Source organism: Pyrus communis, chromosome 13 (assembly GCF_963583255.1).
Source record: "Pyrus communis chromosome 13, drPyrComm1.1, whole genome shotgun sequence".
NCBI lineage: Eukaryota > Viridiplantae > Streptophyta > Magnoliopsida > Rosales > Rosaceae > Pyrus > Pyrus communis.
Window position 1 is genome coordinate 13489320 of NC_084815.1, and position 25670 is coordinate 13514989.

Here is a 25670-nt window from a genome sequence, read left to right on the forward strand (position 1 = left end):
TGGGTCGACTTTTACGTCGGGCAGTGCATCTAGTTGGTTGACAAGTGCGGCAATCTGCAAGTCCTTCTCTTCCACAGTCTGTGTGAGCTTTGCGATTGCTTCATTCATCTGAGCTAGCTGTTCTTCAACAGAGGTGACGCCGATGGTCATGACTTGTGTAACCAATAGGCATGACTTTCCTTCAGACATCCAGGGTGCTGATGAAGAAACCCATTGGCCATTTTGGGATGTCATCTTATGCGCCTTAGCAGCATGCTTTGGTGCCCCCAGCAAGGTTAGGTTGATGATAGACTCGCGCCTTTGATGTTCCCTTTGCTCGCTTAGCGGTACCAATTTTGAAGCGGCATGTTGATGAGTGGTTGTGGTGCCAATGGATGCTCCATTCGTGGCGGAAGTGCTTATGCTTCTTCCCTTGGTGGTTGCAAGAACGGCTTGTCCCTTGCTTGATGCCATTGATTTTGGAGGTGTGCTTTGGTTGTTGTCAACTCCGTAACCATGCTCCTTCAACTTCTTTTGAGTTTTGGTGAGGTCGCGACCTTTGTCGTTGACGGTGTTTGAAACCTTCTTTCCAAGATTTGAAGAGGAAGCAAAGTCATGCCTAGCCTTTGACATGAGTTCGTAGGCATTTGGGTTGAAGCCTTCTTCGGTCCTCTTAGTTGGAAGAGAGCTTGGTTTCACCATGACACCATGTTGCGCCTCCAGACGGTTGATGAATCCGGCGGTTTGCAAGTTTTTCTCCTCTGCAATCTTTATCAGCCTTGCAATTGTTTCCTTCATCTGAACCAGCTGTTTTTCAATGGAGGTAGTGCCGATAGTCATGACTTGTTCTTTGTTTGAAGCCATGGACTGTGCTTGAATATCTTGAACGGAGACAGAGATGAGAGGTAGAGATGGTCCCACTGGGCGTGCCAAATTTGTGAACACGGAAAAGTTCCTGAAACACAAGAAACAAGAATACCGTGCACAAAATATATTTTTTGTTTGTATTGATTTTGGGGTTACAATCTCTTTGTAATTTGATCCTCTGATTCTATCTTCGTAGGGTGTAGGTTTGTGGATGAGCTGTTGATCCAAAGGGCCGTCGGGGCTTGATCGAGGGATGAACAGTTGATGAACGGATCTTCGAGGGCTTTTGAGCTTGATCTTGAAGACTGGGTGTATGGATTTCTTCAAGGGGGCCGTCGGGGCTTGATCTTGAGGGCTGATGGATGAGCGGATCTTCAATGGCTTTTGGGCCTAATCTTGAAGACTGAGTGTATGGATTTCTTCAAGAGGCCGTCGGGGCTTGATCTTGAGGGTTGATGGACGAGCGGATCTTCAAGGGCTTTTGGGCCTAATCTTGAAGACTGATTGGATGTGTGGATTTGTTGAGGTTGTTGATCCAAAGGGCCGTTGGGGCTTGATCTTAGGACGAACGGATGATGAACACTTTCTTCAAGGGGCCGTCGGGGCTTGATCTTGAGTCGGCGGAAGTTCTTCAAGGGCCGTTGGGGCTTGACCTTGAAGGAGGGTTTGACGAAGAACGAAGAGTGTTTTCTTGATCCTTCAGGATTTTGCTTGAGAGCTTTAGAGTTTCAAGGCTTCAAGGTTTTGGTGTGATGTAAATTCCCTTCTTTCTTTCTCTTCTTTCTCTTCTTTCCCTTCTTCCTCCTCCCAAAATGAATGCCTTGGCTTCCTATTTATAGAATTCCAAAACTTGATTTTTGGATTTAAATAATCAGATGAAATAAATCATTTCTGCCAGGTAATGACACGTGTCCTATTTTATGACCTTTCCAATTTATTTCGATTTTTCGTTGAGTCACACGCTACATGTAAAATTTATGTGACACGTGAGCGTTGAAATTTTAATTATTGGTTAACATTCATTTCACCGAAATTTCGATGTCTACAGGAATATTTACACTTTATCAATATGGATATATATGAGACAGCCACCGCCAGAGGAATTGGATTTGGTCACACAGGACAAGTCATTGCCCTCAAACCAAGTTTGACAGAGAAGAACAACTCTACAAGTTTTGAAATCTTGGCTACCATTGAGTTCTTACCACAACACAAAAGTAAGCAACTCCCCCAATTTCAATTCCCTTTTCTACTAATAACTTGTTAGCTTCAGTAATTCAGGCAGCCACGCTTGCGCTTAAATCGATATTGGATTTTAAAGTATCACCTTCCGTTCAATGATCTAATGCGTAGAAGTAAGGAGGAGCATTTTTTGAAAGACATACCCCACCACGCCGTAACTCCTAGTGAGGATTAAATGAAGGTATCGTCTGCTTAGAAGACATTAAAGTAAGGGCTTCTTAGGAGGCAACCTATGTGTTTAAAGTAGGAAACAGCTGAATTTCCGGCTTCTACACTCAAATTTGCTTTCGTTTACTGTTCTCTTTATTATTTTTTCTTGACCATGATTGTTTTGTTTTGTAAGTCTTGTTTGCGTATTGATAGGAGCATATTTAGGCGACTTAACTAGCTTATTCTTGTGCATTTGTGCTATTATTTCTTAGTTAAGGTCATATTACAACTCAATTTCGTGTGTTTGTAGGTCCTATGGGTTAAAGTATCAAGAAAGGGCATTTTGGTGCATTTTGGAGCAATTTTGGACACTATGTAGAAAGCTTGCATATGGGCTAACATGGATGGATGAATTTGGACTTCAAGAGGCTAGAAATGTGATAAGAAGTGGATAAGGAAGTAGCTCAAAAGGGGAAACCCTATCCAAAACCTTATCTAAACCTTATCCAACATTATCCAACATTATCCAAAACATTATCCAAACCTTATCATGTCTTAATCCTAATTGCAAGGGGACCTAAATAGATAATTCTAGAACCTGTTTCTAGAAGCATCCTATTTTAGAAGGCCCAAATCAGCCACAAAACCCATTCTTTCTAGAAACCCTACAAAAGTGGCGCACCAAACCCTTCTAGAAGGCCTTGCCTTGCCTTGCAAGCCAAGCTACCCTTTCCCATACATTGTGCCGCACCTTCCTAGGCCTATTTCTCTTTGGATTCTGATTTCTAAGGCCTAATCCCTTTTGGATTTGGGTTGCACAAGCCTAATATGAAACTAAGTGGGCCAAACCCCCTCCTAGGTGGATTTGATCACCTATGGCCGAATTCTAGGGCCCTAGTCCATAAAATATGTTAAGCCTAACCCTAATCTACTTAACCCTAGGACTATATAAACATAAAATCAGCCAAAATTTCGTACACCCCCTTATGCTATTCAGAAATCTATTGCCGCAACCCCCTAGCCTCCATTCTCAACCTCCATACACCTCCATACACCTCCATACATCTCCACACACATCTGCCGCACCCTTCCCACCATAATCAACCATCCTCCATCCCTCTAAACAAGAAACCACCATCCAAAACCCCCAATATCACCACACACACCTTGTCCCGCAGCAAGGAGGAGAAAGAGGAGCCAAACCATGCATCAAATCCTTCTTGAAATTGCTGAACGTTTAGGTGTAATCTTTCTTATGATTTCAATGTTTAAATTCAATACTTTTTGTTGTGCAAGCATGAGGAACTAATCCCCTTTTGGCTAGGGGGAATTTCGAAACCATGGTTATATTTGCATGATGATTTGATTACTTTCAGTTGTGATTTCATGAATGATGAATTCAATTTACTTATCTATTTTAGTTAAAACTTGTTTATGTATATGAATTGAGAGTGCACACTTAATTTTCATGCATAAATATGATGCTAGGGTATAAGGAAACTTCACCTAATCGTTGGGAACTTATATTCATGAGTAGTTAAGATTGTTGGTCACAATTATGTTAAGTAAATTCTTGGCATAAATATCATGCGCTTTCATAATGACGAATGCCTCGTCAACACCTATGATTTCCATAGAACCTAATGATCTTTGATTGTCTTTCTTTTATGCGCTTTCATATAGAAAACTTTTAAGGAATAATTTGATTGCAATGCGCTAATTCCATTCAATTCAATGACCTAAGGGAAATCTGAGAGTTAATTTAAGCGTACCTAATTAACTTGGGGTGTTGAGGTTCATAATTCATTGAATAAGCAACTGAAGATTGTGTTGAATGCAAGTATGCCATGTGTGGAGAAAAACCTCCTAGCCATCTCACCATCCACTTAATTCTATCAATTTCGCCCAAATCTGCCTAGTTTACATTATTGTTTTGTTTGTTTGATTTTCGTCCAAAACCAAATCCCCAATTGTCTTATAGTGTCTAATTGGTTCAAATATGTTTTAGATTGTGTTTTTAAGAGTTTTGAGTCAAGTTAGAACCAATTTTCGTCCAAGTTTGTGTTTAGGCTCAAAACTGCCAAGTTTGTGTTTTTAGGCAGTTTTGAGTGCTTTTAGCCTATTTTGAGTCTTGCGAACTTGTTTGAGTCTTTTTAAGTGAGTTAAGTGTTTTAAAGGTCAGTTTTATTTATTTGAGTCAGTTTAGAGTGTTTAGCAATCCCTCCTAATCCCCGGTGTAAGAACGATCCCTACTTATTTATATGCTACAATTGTCAAAAGAGGGTTAATTCATGTGTTAAGTTAATTTTCGCATCATGTATGCCTTTTATTTCTTTCTTGTTTGAGTTTTATTTTTGATACACTAAGGACAATGTTTGGTTTTAAATGTGAGGTAGCAGTTGGTTGGGGGGAGGGGTAAACAAATTGTTTTGCATGATTTTTCTTCAATTTCACCATCACTGTTTTAATTTGTGTCTGCTAAAAAAAATTTGAAAACCAAATTGTCAGTTGGTTAGTTTTTGTTTGTTTGTTTGTGACTTAGGGTACTTTCCAACTAGGCTTGGCAAACGGGTCGTGTCTATCGTGTTCGTGTCGTTTTAGTGTAACACCTGTTATCTTAACGGGTCGTGTCGTGTCACACCTGTTATCTTAATAGGTCCTTAATAGGTTGGGTCACTTTACCCAACGGGTAAAGTGACCCGACCCGTTATGAGCTGCTATGACCTGTTAAGAAAAATGTATTTTTTTTCTTAAATTTTCGCATACCACACATTGCCACATAAATATTACTTCAAAACATTAAAACACATTTGTCGTTTAAGTACTACATCTACACTTGAAAATAACAGCCTAATAAACAAACATCCATACACTACTAGTCTATTACAAAATATTAAATGTGCAAGGATATGCAAAATGAAAGAGTTTTTGTTTTCAAGGTTGTGAAGCCTTTCTCAAAACTTTAAACCTTGCCAATGGAACTCAAAGCTTGCATATTATTCCTTTTACAAAATCCTCAATTTTCATCGATCATCATAATATAAGATTTTGTGGTATCCACTAGTGTAAATATTTTAAATTGAAGATCGAATTCATTCATTGTATTCATATAGGGTCAAGGAGTGTACCTGTAAAAAATCATCAAAATCGAAGTTAAAATAACCGTTAAATCGTGATTTTTTGTTGATAACCGTCGAAAAGTTTTGTCTCGTTACTTGATCTTTGAATGTTTGTTTTTTGCAATTTTTGGCGTATGCGATCTTGAAGCATATACAAACAAGTTTGATGGTTGGATCGTTGAAATTATTTTCGTAGAATACGTATCTCATCAAAATGATGGATTCACTAACACTTAGAGTTTATTTATACTTTCATTAAGTATAACATAAGACTTTGTGGTATCCACTAGGGTAAATATTTTAAATTGAAGATCAAATTCATTCATTGTATTCATATAGGGTCAAGGAGTGTATCTATAAAAAATCATCAAAATTAGAGTTAAAATAACCGTTAAATTGTGATTTTTTGTTAATAACCGTCGAAAAGTTTTGTCCCATTACTTAATCTTTGAATGTTTGTTTTTTGCAATTTTTGGCGTATGCGGTCTTGAAGTATATTCAAACATGTTTGACGGTTGGATCGTTGAAACTAGTTTCGTAGAATGTGTATCCCATCAAAACAATAGATTCACTAACATTTTAGAGTTTATTCATACTTTCATTAAGTATAACATAAGATTTTGTGGTATCCACTAGTGTAAATATTTTAATTGAAGATCGAGTTCATTCATTGTATTCATATAGGGTTAAGGAGTGTAGCCGTAAAAAATCATCAAAATCGGAGTTAAAATAACCGTTAAATCGTGATTTTTCATTGATAACCGTCAAAAAGTTTTGTCCCTTTACTTGATCTCTGAATGTTTGTTTTTTGTGATTTTTAGTGTATGCGATCTCGAAGCATATACAAACAATTTTGATGGTTGGATCGTTGAAATTAATTTCGTAAGATGCGTATCCCATCAAAATGATAGATTCACTAATACTTAAGAGTTTATTCTTACTTTTATTAAATATAACATAAGATTTTGTAGTATCCACTAGTGTAAATATTTTAAATTGAAGATCGAGTTCATTCATTGTATTCAAATAGGGTCAAGGAGTGTGGTTGTAAAAAATCATCAAAATCGGAGTTAAAATAACCGTTAAATCATGATTTTTCAATGATAACCGTCGAAAACTTTTCTCCCTTTACTTGAACTATGAATGTTTGTTTTTTTCAATTTTTGGCATATTTGATCTCGAAGTATATACAAACATGTTTGATGGTTGGATCATTGAAATTAATTTCGTAGAATGCGTATCTCATCAAAACGATAGATTCACTAACACTTAGAGTTTATTCATACTTTCATTACGTATAACATAAGATTTTATAGTATCCACCAGTGTAAATATTTTAAAATATTTTAAATTGAAGATCGAGTTCATTCATTGTATTAACATAGGGTCAAGGAGTGTACCTGTAAAAAATCATAAAAATCGGAGTTAAAATAAAAGTTAAATCGTGATTTTTCGTTGATAACCGTCGAAAAGTTTTGTCCCGTAACTTGATCTCAGAATGTTTGTTTTTTGTAATTTTTGGCGTATGCGATCTCGAAGTATATACAAACATGTTTGACGGTTGGATTGCTGAAATTAGTTTCGTAGAATGCGTATCCCATCAAAATAATAGATTCACTAACACTTTAAGAGTTTATTCATACTTTCATTTAAGTATAACATAAGATTTTGTGGTATCGACTAGTGTAAATATTTTAAATTGAAGATCGAGTTAATTCAATGTATTCATATAGGGTCAAGGAGTGTAACTGTAAAAAATCATCAAAATCAGAGTTAAAATAACCGTTAAATTGTAATTTTTCATTGATAACCGTCGAAAAGTTTTGTCCCATTACATGATCTCTGAATGTTTGTTTTTTGCAATTTTTGGCATATGAGATCTCGAAGTATATACAAACATGTTTGACAGCTGGATCGTTGAAACTAGTTTCGTAGAATGTGTATCTCATCAAAACAATTGATTCACTAACACTTAAGAGTTTGTTTATACTTTCATTAAGTATAACATAAGATTTTGTGGTATCCACTAGTGTAAATATGTTAAATTGAAGATCAGGTTCATTCATTGTATTCATATAGGGTCAAGGAGTGTAGTTGTAAAAAATCATCAAAATCGGAGTTAAAATAACCGTTAAATCGTGATTTTTCTTTTTATAACCGTCGAAAAGTTTTGTCCCGTTACATGATCTCAGAATGTTTGTTTTTTGCAATTTTTTTGTGTATGCGATCTCGAAGTATATACAAACATGTTTGACGATTGGATTATTGAAACTAGTTTCGTAGAATGTGTATCCCATCAAAACAATAGATTCACTAACACTTGAGAGTTTATTTATACTTCGATTAAGTATAACATAAGATTTTGTGGTATTCACTAGTGTAAATATTTTAAATTGAAGATCGAATTCAATCATTGTATTCATATAGGGTTAAGGAGTGTACTTGTAAAAAATCATCAAAATCGGAGTTAAAATAACCGTTAAATCATGATTTTTTTTTATAACCGTCGAAAAGTTTTGTCCCATTACTTGATCTCAGAATGTTTTTTTTTTTCAATTTTTGGCGTATGCGATCTCGAAGTATATACAAACATGTTTGACGGTTGGATCATTGAAACTAATTTCATAGAATGCGTATCCCATTAAGTTCAATGGTGTGTGTATATATATATATTTATTAAGTAGATTTAAAATCTATTTATTTTATACGTATAATTGACCAGTTCATGGAGTAGCACAACACGTGTCATTATAAAAATAGTGGGATATGTGTGATAAAAAGTTAATAACTTAAAAAAATAAAAATTCTCACCACTTCTATTAAAACACATGGTGTACTATTTGTGTTACCGTAACAATGAAAAATTTCTCAAGAAAAAAGGGAGAGAGAGAGAGGTAAATGACGTACACATGTCAGGAACACAGCTGTCGGATCTTATCCTAACAATAACAAGTGCACACTTGAGAGACCATGGTGGAAAAACCCACCCTACTAGTAGCAAGCAAAATTGAAAATACCACTAGGTCCCATCTTTTTCTCTCTTTTTTGTTTCCTTTTCAGCTTTTCTTATAATTTTCATTTTTCCCCTCCTTTTTTCTTCAAAAGACGGCATGATGCATATTAATTATTATAGTTTTTAGGGGTATAAAATTTAATATATATATATATATATATAATTATTATAGTTAATATTTTGGGGGTATAATTATTATAGTATATATAATTATTATAATTATTATAGTTAATATATATATTTATTTATTTATTATAGTTTTTAGGGGTATAAAATTGTTAAATTAATAAATATAATTATTATAGTATTTTTATAGGGTTATAAAATTATTAAATTAATATTCTGCTTATCGTGTATCGTGTTACCCACGTGTATACCCGAACCAACCCGTTATCTTAACAGGTGCTTATCGGGTTACCCGATAACGACCCGATTCGTTATCATGTCGACCCGAACACCTGTTAATTTCGTGTCATGTCATGTCGGGTTATCGGGTCGTGTCAGGAATTGCCAGACCTACTTCCAACACAATGATGCGGATTTGGTTTTTAATTGCATGACTGTTAAAGAAAATTACAAGCATGGGTGAAAGTTTGATATGCTCTTTGGTTCATACTTAGTTGTAGTTGTCATTTGTGAATTCACTTGTAATTACAAAGAAAATATAATTAGTTTTCATAACATGCTTAAAGGAAGACACTCGAAGTAACATTACAACCCTGTGAGACTTGAGTCTATGCTTTGCTTGTAGAGTTTTTAATATGTGAATATTCTTGTTTTCAAAAGTTGTTGCATGACCTCATTACTTTTTTGCTTGGTTGCTACTTAGAATGCATATTCATCTTTTAGTTCCAAATACTAGAACTCATGCCCATTTCGTTCAAAGTATTGAATTGATTACATAACAAACATAACAAGATGAAGGTTTCTAGTTACCATCATAACCAAATAGGCTTATCCCTAGCATATGTATTGTAGGATTAACCCTTTGAGCCTTATTAATCCTATTTTTCTTTGTGAACCCGTATAATGCCTACCTAGCCTAGTCAAGGTTCTAAAATACACTAGGCGCAAGTTGGGAGGCGGGCTAGGGCTTAGCGCCTGGGCGGCTAAATTGGGCCTAGGTGGGGGCCTAGCCTTCTAGGTAGTTTTAAGTAAATTTTTTATATATTTATATAAATAAGTGCCTATTTATTCTTAAAGAAAAACACATAATTGTATTCACAATTTGCAAAATAAAATGACATAAATGTTATAAAATATTAGAACATATTGAAAACATGGAGAATAAGGATATAATGAGTGTTCACCCACATATTTAATAAGTCTCTTACATTTTATTGAAAAATAAAATGTAAAATAAAAGTTATCGATTTTCTGTCTAAGTGAGAGTCGAGATCTAGGCGGGTGCCGAGGTGAGTTTAGGTGAGCTAGGCGGGTGCCTAGGTGGATGAGGTAGGCACCTAAGCAGGTCTAGGCACACTTTCTTAATTTTCAAATACCTAGGGACTAATCGGGAGGTGGCCAACCACCTAGTGCCTAGGCGACGCTAGGCATGGATTTTTAGAATGATGAACCTAGTATAGGAATATCCATACCCTTTTCTTAAAGAAAAGTGGAGCATTACTTATTGAGAATTCCTTTTCATATATAGTTTATAGAAAAACAAGTGTGGGGGAGGGATTTGTTCTTTTGTATCTTGTCAATCTTGGTTTATGTTTTGCGGGACCATGATTTTTCACTGTCGAAACAAGGAGGATCAAAATACAAATATTGTAAAAGTCCAATCATGGACTCAAATACCTTCCCAGCGAAGTTGAATAAATAGAGTAGTGATGCCACCATCATCCTGTTCCGAAGCAGTGGGCAAAGTTCGAAGACTTAGCTGAGATTGATCATGATTATTCCCCAAGATACGGAAACCTAACCTAGCAAGGAATCAATAGGTTTCCTATAATCTTGGAGCCCTCAGAATCTAAGGATTGGCGTGCGTGACGATTAATCACATTCCTGGGATGATGCAATATCTACTTCCTAGATATCCTCCAGGATTCTCCCTGTTTAATACGAATTCTCTATCCTAAAAGGTTCTACCTCGACTGGTATAAATACATCATTCTAGGGTTCATCTCTGGTAACATAATTATCAAACACTTATTCTTTTACCTACTACTTTAATCTCATAACATTACTTACTAAATTGATTGTTAGAGAGCTTTTGACCGGTACACCCCTTGGTACTTAGCTACTTACAATTGTTTACTATTTTGCATGTAAACTGATTTGTGCATCTCCACCCTTCACGGTGGTGCGCAAATTTGAGTCCAATAATTGGTGCTATCATTGGGAGTGAACTCATCTTTTGCACTACCAAATTGCTCTACCTAACTCTTTCACCACTCAAGGAGCGAGTAACCAAACCTCTCATGCTCCAACCATATGACGGAACAATGAGGCTTCAATCGTTGGATCTTATCCACTATGGAAAAATCTGGGAAACTTTGTTGAAGATAAACACCTTTACTGAAAAATTGCAGAAAGCTTATATAGCTTATCGCCCTGAGAATCATACAAATTTTGTGGACGTTAAGAAATGGATGAAAGCTCTGGAAAACCCCAATAGGACCACTCCACAAACCTAGATTCATGTCCTCAACTATGAAAACCTAAGTATCATAACTCCAGAAAGTCAGCCCATTGTGCGGACTTCTACCCTAACCTTAACGGAAATTGTTGATCTAGGCACAAACATCCCATATAATAGACAGGTTGTGAACAATGCCTTTGGAGGAATGATATATATCCAAAACGATGTTGGTCCCTTGGACATTTCATGAGTTTCTCGAATGTAACCTTGTCATTTGAACTTGAATGACCAGTAATCCTTAGAGAAGTAGAAACAACGCCAACCCTTGAACCGTGATAGAGCTAGGGGTGCCCCGAGGGAAATTCAGCCTTGTATCTCTAGCAATTGTCGACAAAACCAAAAGCCCATTTTCATCAACAATCGAGTCGGCACCCCAAACTATCACATTATGCATTACTAGAATGCCATGATGTTATACAACAATAATGATTTGATTCTAAAACTACATCAGTGATTTGATTTTCCTTCCCATAGATGTGTAGGCAATCTTATCCAGTTTCAATCACGCCTCTTTATCAATTCACCATTCATGATTTTAACATTCGATTATGTCACAACTTTCACCTTGTTTGTTCGTTCTTTTCTTTTAGTGATATTAGGGATGCCCTAAAATCCCAAAAAACACACGGCTTTGAAAATTCACATAATTGCAAGGATAAAACTCCTTTAGCCTATCAATAGTATTCATTACTAGTTTGGGAGGTTTGAGATGTATAAAGTGCAGCTACGATAGGTGAGCTATGGGTACTAGGACATTGACTTGGAAGTCCAATGTGCCATTCGGCCTCCGGAAAATTTATGCAACCTAAATGTTATGGTTTATAACATTCAAACCTGGGCTCTATGCTATTCGAGGGAATAGTCAATAGTGTGATCCGAAAATCATCCGAGGGGTGGCTCTTAACTTCGAGTTTGAGTACGATTACTTCCATCTCGGACCTGTATACTAAGTCAAGTATGTTTTGAGACACCATGTGTCTAAGCAGGTCCAAATAAGGCATTTAGAGTAGGAAATCCTTAAGACAAATTTTATTCCAAATGAGCTCCAATACATTGAAATGCCTTAGTTAAATCAACTAAGTGTAGTCCAATAAGAAATGCAAGGTCCAACGTAAAGGGTTTGGCTAAAAGATTTGGAAGGTGTTTCCGACCCATATGCAAGCAACCAAGTCCCTAATGAATTTTTGTCTAAGATTCATTAGGGATGGACATGCAATTCGAACTAGGGAGAAAGCTGCCCCTTCTTGGTAGCATGTTGCAATCTCTAAAGTCTTGAGAATCGGAATGGAGTGAGGTGAACAAATAAACAGACATAAGGTCATGATCAAATAAATCTGACAAAAGACTTAGGAAATCTGGAGAATATTCTAGGTATGATTCGACAATTTCTCATTCTTAGTTGGATCAATGCATTGAAAGCACAATCAACATGCAAAAAGATTAATTCATTCAAAGGAATAAGTGCAAGAACCCGAGTCCCACGATTAGGGTAAATTGTTTGAATTATAGGAGAGATAAGCCCTATTTTTGGCTAAATAGATCGTCTCAGAATAAAAACCTACGATTATATCTTAGAAGCAGTTATGACATCAATAACCTTACCTTTATCTGTAACACACAAATCTTCACGGGAAGCCCTATAATCGACAGAAGCTGTCTCTTCCAGTATCTTTTCAAAGTTAAAACCTGACTCAGCTTCCTCATATGTCTTCATCTTGACAACCTCATTTTCCAATTAAGAAGGGACGGGCAAATTTTCCTTCTTTCTTTCTACCAAAAATTGCGACGGGTATCTCATTCGTCTATATGATCTTGCCTGGCGTAGCCCATGATGTAGCCCTGATCATAGCCTTTAGAATACTTTAGTGTCGATGCAGCCTCAAACATTATGCGGTTCTCGGCCAACTCTGCTTTGTTGTTATCTATAGCTTGTTGAAAAGCTTCAATATGAGACCTCTCCCTCAAATCTGCTTCTTGCTGGACTCTATCCAGTTCTAGCAAAAGAATGGCTCGATCAGCATCCTATGTGCTCTATTTTGTCGCCAGTGTCGACCCTGCATTGTGCTTAGCCTTGAGTGCCAGCATAGTTTCTGCCTTAAGTTTAGATATCTTTGTTGCTGCCTTTTTCTCCACAAGGCGCAGTTGCTCAACCAGATTGTTCCACTCAATGTCCCAGAAGTGCTACGTCTCTCATTCTTTAGGGAAAAACCTTTTCAGCTTCGCACGCTTCTCCTGCAATTGTCTCTCAAACTTGATACAAATTTCAATTCAACATTCACATCAACGAATTCCTAACACATATATATCACTCCATAACAAATTACGTTAGTCACTAACATCAGTTGATAACCACCCTTCCTGGTTAAGAAGCTGCATCCAGAAATCGGTGTTTCCAACTGTCATAATCTCTAACTTGGCAACCAGATTAACAGTGTAACAAAAAAATAGTAAGGCTCATCGTTGTTTCATTTAATCAATATTTTCATGCATACATAAAATCCAAGTGTTAATGAGTAACTTACTTCTTCTCGTTCTCCTTCAACTTATTGAAGTGATAGAAATATTCCATTGCCTCAACCACACAGTTTCTGTCCTCTAATTACTGCTTTTTTTTTGTACAACATCCTCTTTGGTCTCACTAGCATGGATTTTTTGGCACTTTATGGCATTAAAGATCAATGTCGTATGAAAAACCACTTTCATCTTCTTCTTCTGCCTCTTTTTCGTTTCCACAGGTTGTGATGTCGCCCTTGTGGACCATACTTTCATCTTGGTTCCCACATGCTTGCCCTTATGTGTGTATATAACCACCTCATCATAATCATAAGAACTTTTGACTACTTCATATTGGTCTGAAACACGTTCTTCAAGCAATCCAACTATCTTCTTGCATACATCTAAGGGACTGCCCCAATCAACAGTCCCTAGAACCTCATTCAAACCTCTTCCTTCTTAGCTCTCATAAGCTCATTCCCTCTCGAGCTGGAGAATTTTTCATATGTCCATACCTTGACTTATTCCTTAATTAATTGTTATTCAATCATAGTAATAAAGCCAATATAACCAACGAAAGCAACACATAATATATGAATAGTATATAGAAATTATTTGCAACCTCATCTGGACCACTGCCCTCTCTTGGTTCCCCGAACTTCTTCTTCTTCTTCCTCATCTCCTTTACCATCACCCTCAACTTTATCTCCACCTCTCCTAAAAGTAGCGAAAGAGAGACTGACTTAAAGTTGTTCAAAGGAGATGGAACCCCATGAAAAACTGTTGAACCTATTCATATCTTCCATGAGGTGGAAGTAGTCTAGATTTACAGTGACAATGGTCGTTGCCCTAACCAACACAACCTCGACAAAGTTTACTAGACTTAGCTTGAAGGTATCCTACTTGTTCTTGCACTCCTTAAAGGCCATTTCAAGCTCCCTGCAAGTCATAGACATTTTTTTGGTGACTTTCTTGGCTTTACCTCTGCCATTTTCTTTCCTCCCTTTGCTACTTTCACTTACCAACCCTAATTTTTCGAGAAAATACTCCCTCAGCAACCTAATCCTTTATGGCTCAACCTCTACATATGGGGTCTGCCATCGTAGCCCAGTAATAAGGTAGAAATTCTACTTTGTGAATCAGGCCAATTCACAACCTATGAAATAAGTCAGTCCTCTACGTCTTTAACCCCTTGTTTTGCCACTCTACGGAGTGATAACTCATGGACCAATTGGCCACTGAAGGCCAATTCATCCACACGCTCAATGCGGCTAAAGCATGATGCCTTAAGAGCAACTCCACCCCTAAAGACTTTGCGCCAGCACCCAGCCCATTTATCCACTTAATTGAACAGTAATAGACCCAATGAACAGTAATAGGCCAAAGCATCTCCACCCCAAAAAAAATGTGCTGGCACCCAGTCAAAAAATGCGCTGGCACAAACGATCTCCACCCCTACAAAATGCGCTGGCACCCAGTCCATTTAAAATATTAAAGGCACCAAGTTATGCCTCATTAAACTTATCCCTTAACAATCCTAGCAGATAAAGGGCTTGGGATAGATTGTTAATGTTTTCCCTATATGTACGCATAAGGGGCTAGTTAAATATCATCAGTTGCCATCTTGTACGCATAACAATACAAACATTCACCAAGATATACCCTTAACACAACTAAATTCAACAGTATATACCCTTCCAACAACATGTTAACAAAGTTTCATATCTACTGTGAATAAACCAACACTACTTAAGCAATATAAAAACAAATCATAAGATTAACAATATTTCATCAACAAAAATCAATTCCAACCAAAAGCTACAACTTTACCAAAACAACAATTAACGGCCTAGCCTCTACATAACCTGTCAACAACGCTTGATAACTTCACAACGCACCCAAAATTCCTAAAAAATTCACATATATTCACCAACTTCAACTAATTACATCAACGAACATGCATAATTAACCTTAAAATTAACTTAATTAATCATAATTAACAAAAATAAATTATAGGGTTCCATTTTCAAAACTCACCAAATTTGAAATTGACTGTGGGGAATCAAATATGACTTTGGCTATCATGCAAAGACTCTGAACCCAATTCGAGTTAAGCGAAAAAAAGTGGAACCGAATGGACACCTTTGAACCATACTCCCCTGATTTACTTAACTATTGTCTGGAATTGCAGTGAGGCCGGAGAAGACAACCACAACACAACTACCACTGGGTTTGGAATATGAAGCAAGTTTTTGAATTGGAAGGAAGTTCGAGCGGTCACGGGAGATGAGGAGTTTGGGAGAAAAGCACAAATGTAAGAAGGTTACTGTTGCTGTCGAGGAGGGAAAGAGTTTAGATCCAAAAAAATTTAAATTGTTGTCGGGTACTGTTTTCATTTAGTGACGGGTCATTTATAACCCAGTTTCACCGTAAGCTCATTTTGATGGATTGGTTGTTAGTTGCTCAGATTTGATCTAACGAATCACATTTGGTTTGCACCTAAGGTCCCCAAAGTGTGGTCTACACCTTAGAAAACGTGTACCATAGATAACAAAGAAAAATGTGATAAATGGCCCAAGCATTGCTTGCTTGCATCTCTGTTTATCGTGGACCTCTCAATTGAAGCCAAAACTGATAAATGGTTCTCGTAGTCATAGGGGGCGTTTGTTTGCCCTCGCTAACTCTCACTGGATTGGAATGGACTAAGGGTTAGTCTAGTCCTGTGTTTGGTACTTGCTGGGACTAACTTTAATGGCACTAACCTTCACTCACCTCGACTAACCATGGGATTAACCAGTCTTAGCGAAACCCCTAAAAAACTATGTGATTGCTAGTCCCGTTTTCAAAATTGTATGCATGTTGTATGAAAGCTGCAAGTCTGCAAGCATGCTTCTGGGCAACTCCATTTGCCCTCCCATGCCTAAATCTGAAACCCAAACCCACTCACAACCTAAATCTCAAAATCCAACCACCAAAATCCTGAAAAAAAAAAAAAAAAAAAAACAATAAGATCAACAATCTCAATAGAAAAATTCTACCTTATTTTCGAAAATCCCCATAAAGGTTCCCTTTTCTCCAGAAAATTCCGAAGAGAAATGGATAGAAAAGGGGAGAGAGTTGGGGGCGAAGAGAGATTAAGAGACGGAGAAGGAGGAGAAGGTAGCTTTGGGGACGATTTTGCAGGAAACTTGGTTTTGAAGCTTTTTGCAGGAAAAAGATGGGAGGAAAGGAAGTATTGGGGACGGAACCAAAGAGGAACAAAAGTAAAGAACTCTCTAGAGAGAGGTAGAAGTGTGTGTTTGAATTTTTAGGGAAAAAAGTTGAATTAATAATAAAATATTAGTAGATATATATTAAATAATATAATATTATAATTTGCTATTTTATCCAGTTTTTTTAGTCTGACACTGCACCAAACGCTTCACTAAGTAAGTCAAGTTTAGTCTAGTCTAAGCTAGTCCAGCTTAGTCCTTGAAGCTATTCCAGTTCGAGATAGTCCGGTGTAACAAACGCACCCATAAGGTTTTCTAAAGACAACCGATGTAGTAAGATAAATTCGAAATTAAACCTTTGTGGTGAAGTTTGTTAGGATTCATGGCGAGAATTGAAACAGTCATTGTTCCTCTGTTAATAGCCTACACATGACTTCAACACAAAGGTTTAATTCTGATTTTTATTACCATAGAGATTTATCTTCTGAATAACTTATGACTATGTGGAACATTTATCTAATTCGGCTTCCAATTTAATGGACAATTTTTCTGTCAACGGAATTTTTTTAGTTTTATACAAATGGAAAGGGATGCTCTTTGGATCCCTTCCACCAAATCCACCAAATTAAGGGATTCGGGTCCTTGAAATTTGATCCAACAGCTAAAGTTATTATAACTTTAAAGGGACCCTCTGTTTGTAGCCATTAGATCAAATTTTAAGGGTCCGGATCCCTCAATTTGGTGGATTTAGTGGAAGAGATTTGGAGAGAATCCCTTCCCTATACAAATGATATGAGAAGAGGAAGAATTAAACTCAAATACAAGAACGCACACTCTTAATCATTGAAGCTACAAGACCGTTCTTTTTGTGAGTGTTAGGATGATATTTTACACATATTTTGTACCCTATTTGTCTATTATGCAGTCATGATCATGCATTTAATTGTTGAGTTTAATGCACTTTGTGTATGTATTGTAGGAACTACGGCTTTGAGAACAAAAGATGGGATTAAACGCCTAAATACAAGAAAACCCGTCGATTGCCAAGTTAGACCGTGGTATTATTTTGGGCTGGAGAAATAAGAGACAAATTATGAAGTTGGACCGGTCAAAGCTTCAAATAGTTGGCCCAATGGAATGGACTTATGCAAGATAGTCCAAGGAGGCTGCGACAAAAATAAAGGAATAGAAAGAACACAGCGCAGACACATACCTAAGCGAAGAGAAAGAAGAAGCAATTGGAGAATTCTTGCTTTGCCGTGGAGTGGAGAATGGAATTTCGGTTGTTTCCTTCTTTGTTTTCGAATTCTAGCGTGGTGTATTTTAATTCGATGGTGAACTGCTAGGACTAGTGTGTACTCTTATCATGAACATATAATTCTCGTTATTATATATTAATCTCAGTTATTTTTCATGTTGAGTAATTATTATTGTTCTTTGTCGTTATCAAATAACTGAGCATTATTTGTGTGAAGAACTAAATTGTGACTGACAAGTTGAGTTTAGTAGATAGCTTCTCATAGCAATTACCATGAATTACATAATTAAGTAGACATAATGGTTATAATTTGTGTAGTATCCTGTAATTATCCATTTAGCGTAAAGGGTTTCGATTATCTATATCTGTGGCTAGACATAGCATGGGTAGATAGTTAGAAACACGGTTAGTATATTCTGACAGGAAATATTGACGATTCAAGGGATAATTGCTAGCAACATGAGAATAATTTGATGTTAATATGAATAACGGTTTATATGGGATTGAGAATGAGGAGACTGATGTCCTAGTGCTTCCATATATTAATCTTTTATAATTCATTCACTTTTATTTCGTGTTCAATCAATTGTTATTTTTACTTTCGTTTCGTTTCGTTTCGTTTCTTTGTATATTTGAATTTATCAACGTAATCTTTCTTTTATTTAAATTTAGTTTGAAGTCAATCTCAATAGTAAATTTAAGTTAATCCGATCCTTATTTGAACGACATTTTACTTATCATTATATTACTTAGACAATATTATACACTTGTAATTATCAACAACATTGAGTAAGTTGAATGAACGTAACATTTTAATACTTTGGCAGCGTTGGCACAAGTTCCTTACTTCATTATGCAAAGAGCTGCAGTTGACGTCTGCAAGAGAGACGAAAGAAGGCAAAAAGAGAGAAAGTAGTTAATTATTAACAAGATTCACTGAACAGATTGGCTTTTTGAATCAATCAGTACTTGTACTACATTGCCAGACTCTGACATTCTGCATAGACATTTTTAGCCAGTAACACTGTTTCCGGATAAATTTATAAGAAAATTAATGGAAAAAATTTGAAAATTTTGAGTTTTAACGATAAAGATAAAATAAAGGGTAAAGTTAATAGTACCAGAATTGACTTTTTAGTGTAAAAATGTGATTTTTCGTTAAAATGAATAGTACTGTAAGCTTTTCGTTAAAACTCCCTAAATTAATTATTTTGCTACTTCTGGTTATGAAAATTCATGTGGCATGTGATGGATTTTATCACGATCTAGCATAGTGTATAAAAAAATCATCATCGGTTGGTCTTGTGGTTGAGGATGAATTTCAAGCTTATATTCTACATGGTATGTTCTAAGTTCGATTTCTGGTGCTGGTGAATCGCATGATGGTAGCCAGTGGCAAATTAAAATACTTCTGTGAGTCTTTTCGGTCCTCAAAAAGATGGATTGCCATATCAAAGCCACACATTGATCCCATTTAAAAAAAAAATAAAAAAGCTAAGGGAATAAAATGTTTTTGGTCTTAACCCAAATAACTATATATTGTACATTGTACTTTGCTAACAAAACATAAAAAACATTGGAGGGTTGATACAGCTTCAATCATGATGTATAGAAAAAAGGTCAATGATCACACTAATTATATCATAAATGTTAATACCACACCTAACTTCTTAGTTAAATAGTTGAAGAGACACCATGTGATCCCTTAGTACCTATCAATCCCCATCCGCCCCACCTACATGTTGCACTCCCCTTCTTTACAAAATTTAGGCGGTGCCACAACCAACATTGGTCACTGTCTTTGCCATTGAAAAAAGTTCTCCTATCACTTGGTACAATACTTTAAGTTTAAGGTAAACTCTTTGACACATGTAAAAGGGTTTACATGATCCTTCATTATGAGAGTTGATAGACTTGATAATTTTTTATATGATCCGTTAATACGATACAAAAATGACATAAAATAAACGATTTCGGGTCAATATGATAATTAATCGGGTTGTTATCTAGTCACCCGTAAAAGACCTGTTAATAACAAGTCCTTAACGGGGTTACACCCAAGTAACCCATTTCAACCCATTAAGAAAAAAATTATTTTGATGATTTTAAAGTTAAACTACTGAAAAAAACTTACTATAAATACAGTAGTCATAAAGTCATAGTGTATATATTGTATATTAAATATGTATTATTGTATTATTATTATTGTTATTATTCTATATAAGTTTTTAAAAAATTAAGTTTTATTTATTTATTTTTATCATAAGAGTTTCTTATTATCATTATTGAGATAAAATTTACTTGACTTGTAGTCCAAAATTAAAATCAACTAGTATTGTATATTTTTTGTCAAAACTAATATTGTAAACGACCTAACAAAGATTTTTTCTCTCTCTCTCTCTCTCATACAATCATACTCATGCATATTATACCCTCTTAAAAGTGAGATTAAAGCATTATAAAAACATTAAAAAATAAAAATATCAAAGTAATTTAAAATTACCAAACACATTAAAAAAAATTATAATAACTAATTTATAAGTGCGAATACTAAGCTTTTTCATTAGGCTCTTATTTTGGGATATGGAAGTGATGATGTGGTATGTATATAGCCATATAGTATTAAGTTTTTCATTTGATTATTTATTTGTTTAAATATATTTTATTTAACAGGTAACGAGTCAGGTCATATTATCCATTAACATTAACGTGTCGAGTTCAGGTCATGTCATATTACTCGTTCATTTTAACAGGTGTTACACAACAAGATCCGTTAATATATTGAGTACGACACGAAAACGATACGCACACAAGAAATACAACATAAATGCCAGGCCTAAGAGTTGAGCTTGTTATTTTGAAACAACGTGGAAGGTTAGATATATAGGCATCACCTTATTTATCACAGTTAGATAAATTTGAATTTCGAGATTCGTCTAGTAGATAGGCACAAATCTTAAAATTCAAACTCATCTAACGGTGATAAATAGGTTAGTGAGCATTACCACCACTTGAGGGTGGTGAGCAAAATTTGCACTCTATAGACACTACTTCTACTTGAATTTACCTTCTTTAACCTCAAATTAGACTAAACTGTCATCCCAACAGCCTGACTCAAGTTTCCATGCCAAGTTACTCTGTCACCCTGGTTCCGTCATTAGTTGGTGGGTTGGCTCGTGTACATTCACATTTTAAATCATGTTTTGACGAGTTGATCGAAATTTAACTCAACTTTGTTTACGCTAAACTGAAAAGAAATTATGCTGGTTGTCAATTAACTATCAAATTTACAACTCGTTACATACTCATGTTCTTACTAATAAGCAATGGTTTTTGCAGGTTCTTTGGTCACATCGGCAGAAATGGATAGGAACACAAATACAATGTGGATTTACCCCAAACTTAGGCAGACGACCGTATAAAGTTGATTAGCCCCATTATCATTGAATTAAAGAACAAAAAGATGATGTTTCTTTGTGTAATCGGCGCCCATGTGGTGGGTGGGCCCACGAAAACCAAAAATCGGATTCCACAAAGACTTGCTTTTAATTTCTTAATTGACATGTACACCTTGCAACTATCAATAACGATTATGCATTATTGCATCTTTCATCACAATTGAGATAATTTCTGAGTATTTATTTTTTGCCACCCAAAACCCAAAAGGAATATATTTTTATCTTCTTCCTATACCCTAATAATGTTGGATAAGGATTCTTTCCGAATCATTTTTGTAAGTATTGTAAGAATAAATTCATTTTATTTGTTAATCGTACATCATGCGGTCAACTTTCGTTAGGTACTGTTTGTGTTATATTTTAAATAAAATATTTAAAATAATTTCTGACCGCAAGATGATTGATGAACGAATAAGATGAACTCATTCTTAGGATCCTCACAAAAAAAAAATCTGGATAGGATCCTATTCCATACCCCAATACCAATGTACCCCCATTTCTTTTCTTTTGATACCCACTTCCACCTCGACCTCCCTCAAATTCCAAAGGCTTTGTAGTTTGCACCCTTCACTTTGTTGAACAAAAAGACTGCAATGCTGGGGTGGAAAAAAATTTGTTTCAAGTTGGAGGGCATTTGAGCAAATTAGGAGCCAAAGGGTGCCCTATGAGGAATGCCTTTTCTTCTTCTTGCTGTGGAAGGAGGTGGAGGCGGCGTGGGCGGGCATATGTCTTGTTGTGAGCCTTCACGCAACTCTTCTCTCCTCCCCATTGCCTCCTCATCCTTCGCCTCTAAGGTAAAGTTTGCATCCCCATTTCTATTTATTCCCGCAAGCTTCACCATTGCCAACCAAAATAACAAAAAATTAAGACAGATGGTAACTTTTATTTACAAAATTACACTCCATCAACCAATCTAAAAGGGTCGTGATTTTCACATTTCCGTTTTGTGTTTCTGTCCCTTGTTTTTTTCTTGAATTTATTCAATCTAATGATTAGAAAAAAGAAAAACCAGAGAGAACATAGTGCAAAAATCACTTCTCGTAAAAAAAATTCCAATTTAATGAATGTGATAAAATGTGGTGGTGGCTCATGAGAATGATCATTGTCAGTGGTGGGTAAATGATGGTGATAGTGATGGAAATTAGATAAATGTGGGAATAAATTTATGAGCACAATGTGAAGCGAAGCAAGCAAGAGAAAGAGGGTTGTTTTTGAATTTGATTTTTGGAAAAATAAATAAAATAAAATTAATGAAATGCTAACCTTACAGCCGAGTGAGCAGAAACGAACAGGATCCAAGAGGCTTCTGCCACAGAGTTCACATATATGGGGAGATCCCTTACTGCCAGCCTTCGGCTGAGGCCTCTCATTCAGAAACATAACTCTGGCGCTGTTTATCACGTATGTCTGAACTCCGTTTATGTCTAATGCCTTCTGCACCTCTGAAACCCTCACCACATCATGGTATGAAGATCTCCTTATCTGCAAAAAACCCACCAAAAAAATTATGAAACTTGAATATCACAACGCCAACAAAAATATGGGGAAATTTTGGTTTTTTTGTTTCGAACAATGTGATACCCCAAACCACTCTAATCGAAAAAGGGGATTTGAACTTGGTGGAAGGCGGTAGAGACATTAACCTGACAAACTGGCCTAACCCGCTTTCTAAAAAAAAAAAATGTTGAGATAGAGGAAGAGGGTTGGTGGAAAAATTAATCAGGATTTTACCTGAATGACTTGGTGATCTTTGTGCCCGGAGGACCTGCAATAAAAGCAGAAAGCGTCTCCACTGCAATCTAAGCAGAACATGTTGCACTCACTTCTGGCGGCGTCTCCATGTGTACGGCAGACTCTGAAGAATGATGTGTTGAGCAACTGCTCCAGCCATGGCGGCACCAGCATTGTCCTGTCCTGTAAGATTTATGAAACCCAAAAAGTCAAAATGCAGATGGAAATGGGGGATATTAGAAAAAATGACCAAATGGGGTGCGTTTATCAGAAAGAAAGACAAGAACTTTACCATTGCGAGCAAATCGGTATCTAGAAAAATGTGATGCTTTTGCTTGGCTTGGAACTTTTTGTGAACCCAATGGCCGAAACGGTGAAATTTGCAGGCTCAGAGTACTTGCAGAGGAAAATGCAGAGAGAGAGAGAGAGAGAGAGAGAGAGAGAGAGAGAGAGAGAGAGAGAAGGAGAGAGAGGAAAAGCCTAAACGACCTGCAACTTAGACTTCAACAACAAAACAGCGCCTAGACTGGGAGACAAGGCTGATAAACTAATGTGGAGAGCGCTTAAGGATTGGACGGCTGAGGATTGGGCGTGGTGGCTGAAGCAAAGGGGCAGCCGTCGGATGGATTTGAGAGAGATGGGTAGGTTTGGCGCTTACGCTAATTTGGATCTTCTTTGCGTCTCTACTTAAGCGAATTAGTTGTTCATCAAGTGTGATCTGGCCCTTATTTCACTCCACGTGGCATATTTTACACGTGGCTCAACATGGTCGGTCCAATAATTATAGGAATCATCAATTAATTGATGAAGCTTAAGAGGGTAAATAGCGAAGAAAATGATGGTTTTATAACATTATGAATTTGTTTTCAAGATAGTGCAACATAAATTTCTCCCTTTTAAAATATTTGTATTTGACAATTAGTATTATGGTCCAACAATATTTCTCTTCCCTTGTAAGTAAGAGATCTTAGTTTCGATTCTCACCAAAACCGAAATTATTATGGCTAGTCCATTATGAGGCTTAACGACTCCCCACCCCCTATTATACTTCAAAAGATAGTCGCACATGTTATGTTGTTCAATTATCAATTTCTTTAGGCAATATTTAAGCAGGATGCAATGGATGTGATTAAGTTTATGCTTTCCAAATATGGTTTTGATAATTATGATAAGTGATCCAGCAAAAAAATGTGAATAGCAACTCCTTAGAGAAAAAAAATGAAAAGTTCTGGGTTTACTTTCACGTGTCGTCCAGGTTCTTAAAGAACACAACTCTCAAAAAATATATGATATTTTGGAACATGTTATGTTGATTTATCTCAGAAGGAAAATGCATGGGTGGAACTAGACTATCATATTAAGATAAACAAAGCCATATTAGGAAATTGCATGGGCGTTGCCAAGTAAATGTAGCCATGGCTTGTTGACTATTTAATAAACAAGATTACATTTTTTTTTAATCCAATAATAAACAAGATTACACTGCTTACGTTTTGGTTGGTCACGCAAGGCTCTTTAAATGCATAATTTTAGGTAGGATGACACTTGAGAAAGAATTTTTTTAAAATCGTCAATTGCTACATCATATATGATTTTCAAATATGATCTAAAAAAATAATTTTCTTAGCATTTTCCTTTTAGGCAAAATGTCATGTCGAAAGAATTTTTTATAATACGTTGATTACACCAAGAATGAGTTATTTCAAGCCTTGTTTATATATTTATTTTTCAAAATATAGTACGATTATAAAGCCGGCATTATTCGAATGGATTCCAGCACTTGAAAAGATAATAAGATGGTCGGTAGGAAATGATTTCTAATTCCCTTTTTATTGTTTTTAATATAAGAGAGGATTTTTTTTTACTTTTTTATTTTAAAACAAATGATATTATCTACACTAAGGTGTGAGATGAGCCAAGTCTTACAATGAGCTAGTAATATAACGGTTCAAATTTTCCTTTCGCGATAATCAAACCTAAGACCTCTCACTTACAAGTGAAGAGGAACCACTAAACCGTAGTACTAAGTGGCAAATAGAGGGTTTTTTAATGGGTGGCTTGACTAAGTTAAATTCACAGAGGTAATAAGTTTTATTTTATTTTATTTTTTATTTTTTGGGTCAAACGATAGATTTGTTAGATTAGATGTTATGTTAGAGAGTCAACAAGGTTTGAACCCATGATATGGTGCAAGGATAATACTCCTCTTCACTACTATGATAGAGGACCATTTACTGGTGGTTACAAGTTCACCTAATCATTGTTTAGAAACTTGTAAAATTGAACAAGTTAACCCAATTCAGTCCACAAATACACACTTATTGAAAACATTAGTAATTGTCTATTGAAAACTTTTAAAATGCTAGGAGTTGACCCAATTCATTCACTTGCATTTATCCATGACTATTTCTGTATTCGTTCAGTGGAAGAGCACCAAACGTTTGAATTAATTGTAACAGCAAGTTAAAACCTATCAAGCTCATTGGGACAACACCAATTAA

The 25670-nt window shown here is 36.0% G+C and overlaps 1 protein-coding gene across 1 annotated transcript; it reads right to left on the reverse strand.

Annotated features, from left to right (window-relative positions):
• Positions 1-21518: 21518 nt before the first annotated feature.
• LOC137713885 (protein RGF1 INDUCIBLE TRANSCRIPTION FACTOR 1-like) lies at positions 21519-23652 on the reverse strand. Its single transcript, XM_068453237.1, has 4 exons — positions 23462-23652; positions 23170-23352; positions 22702-22920; positions 21519-22270 (listed from the first exon to the last, which is right to left on the reverse strand). The coding sequence occupies exons 1-4, from the start codon at positions 23462-23464 to the stop codon at positions 22082-22084; spliced, it is 594 nt and encodes a 197-aa protein (XP_068309338.1). The 5' UTR covers positions 23465-23652; the 3' UTR covers positions 21519-22081.
• Positions 23653-25670: the final 2018 nt, after the last annotated feature.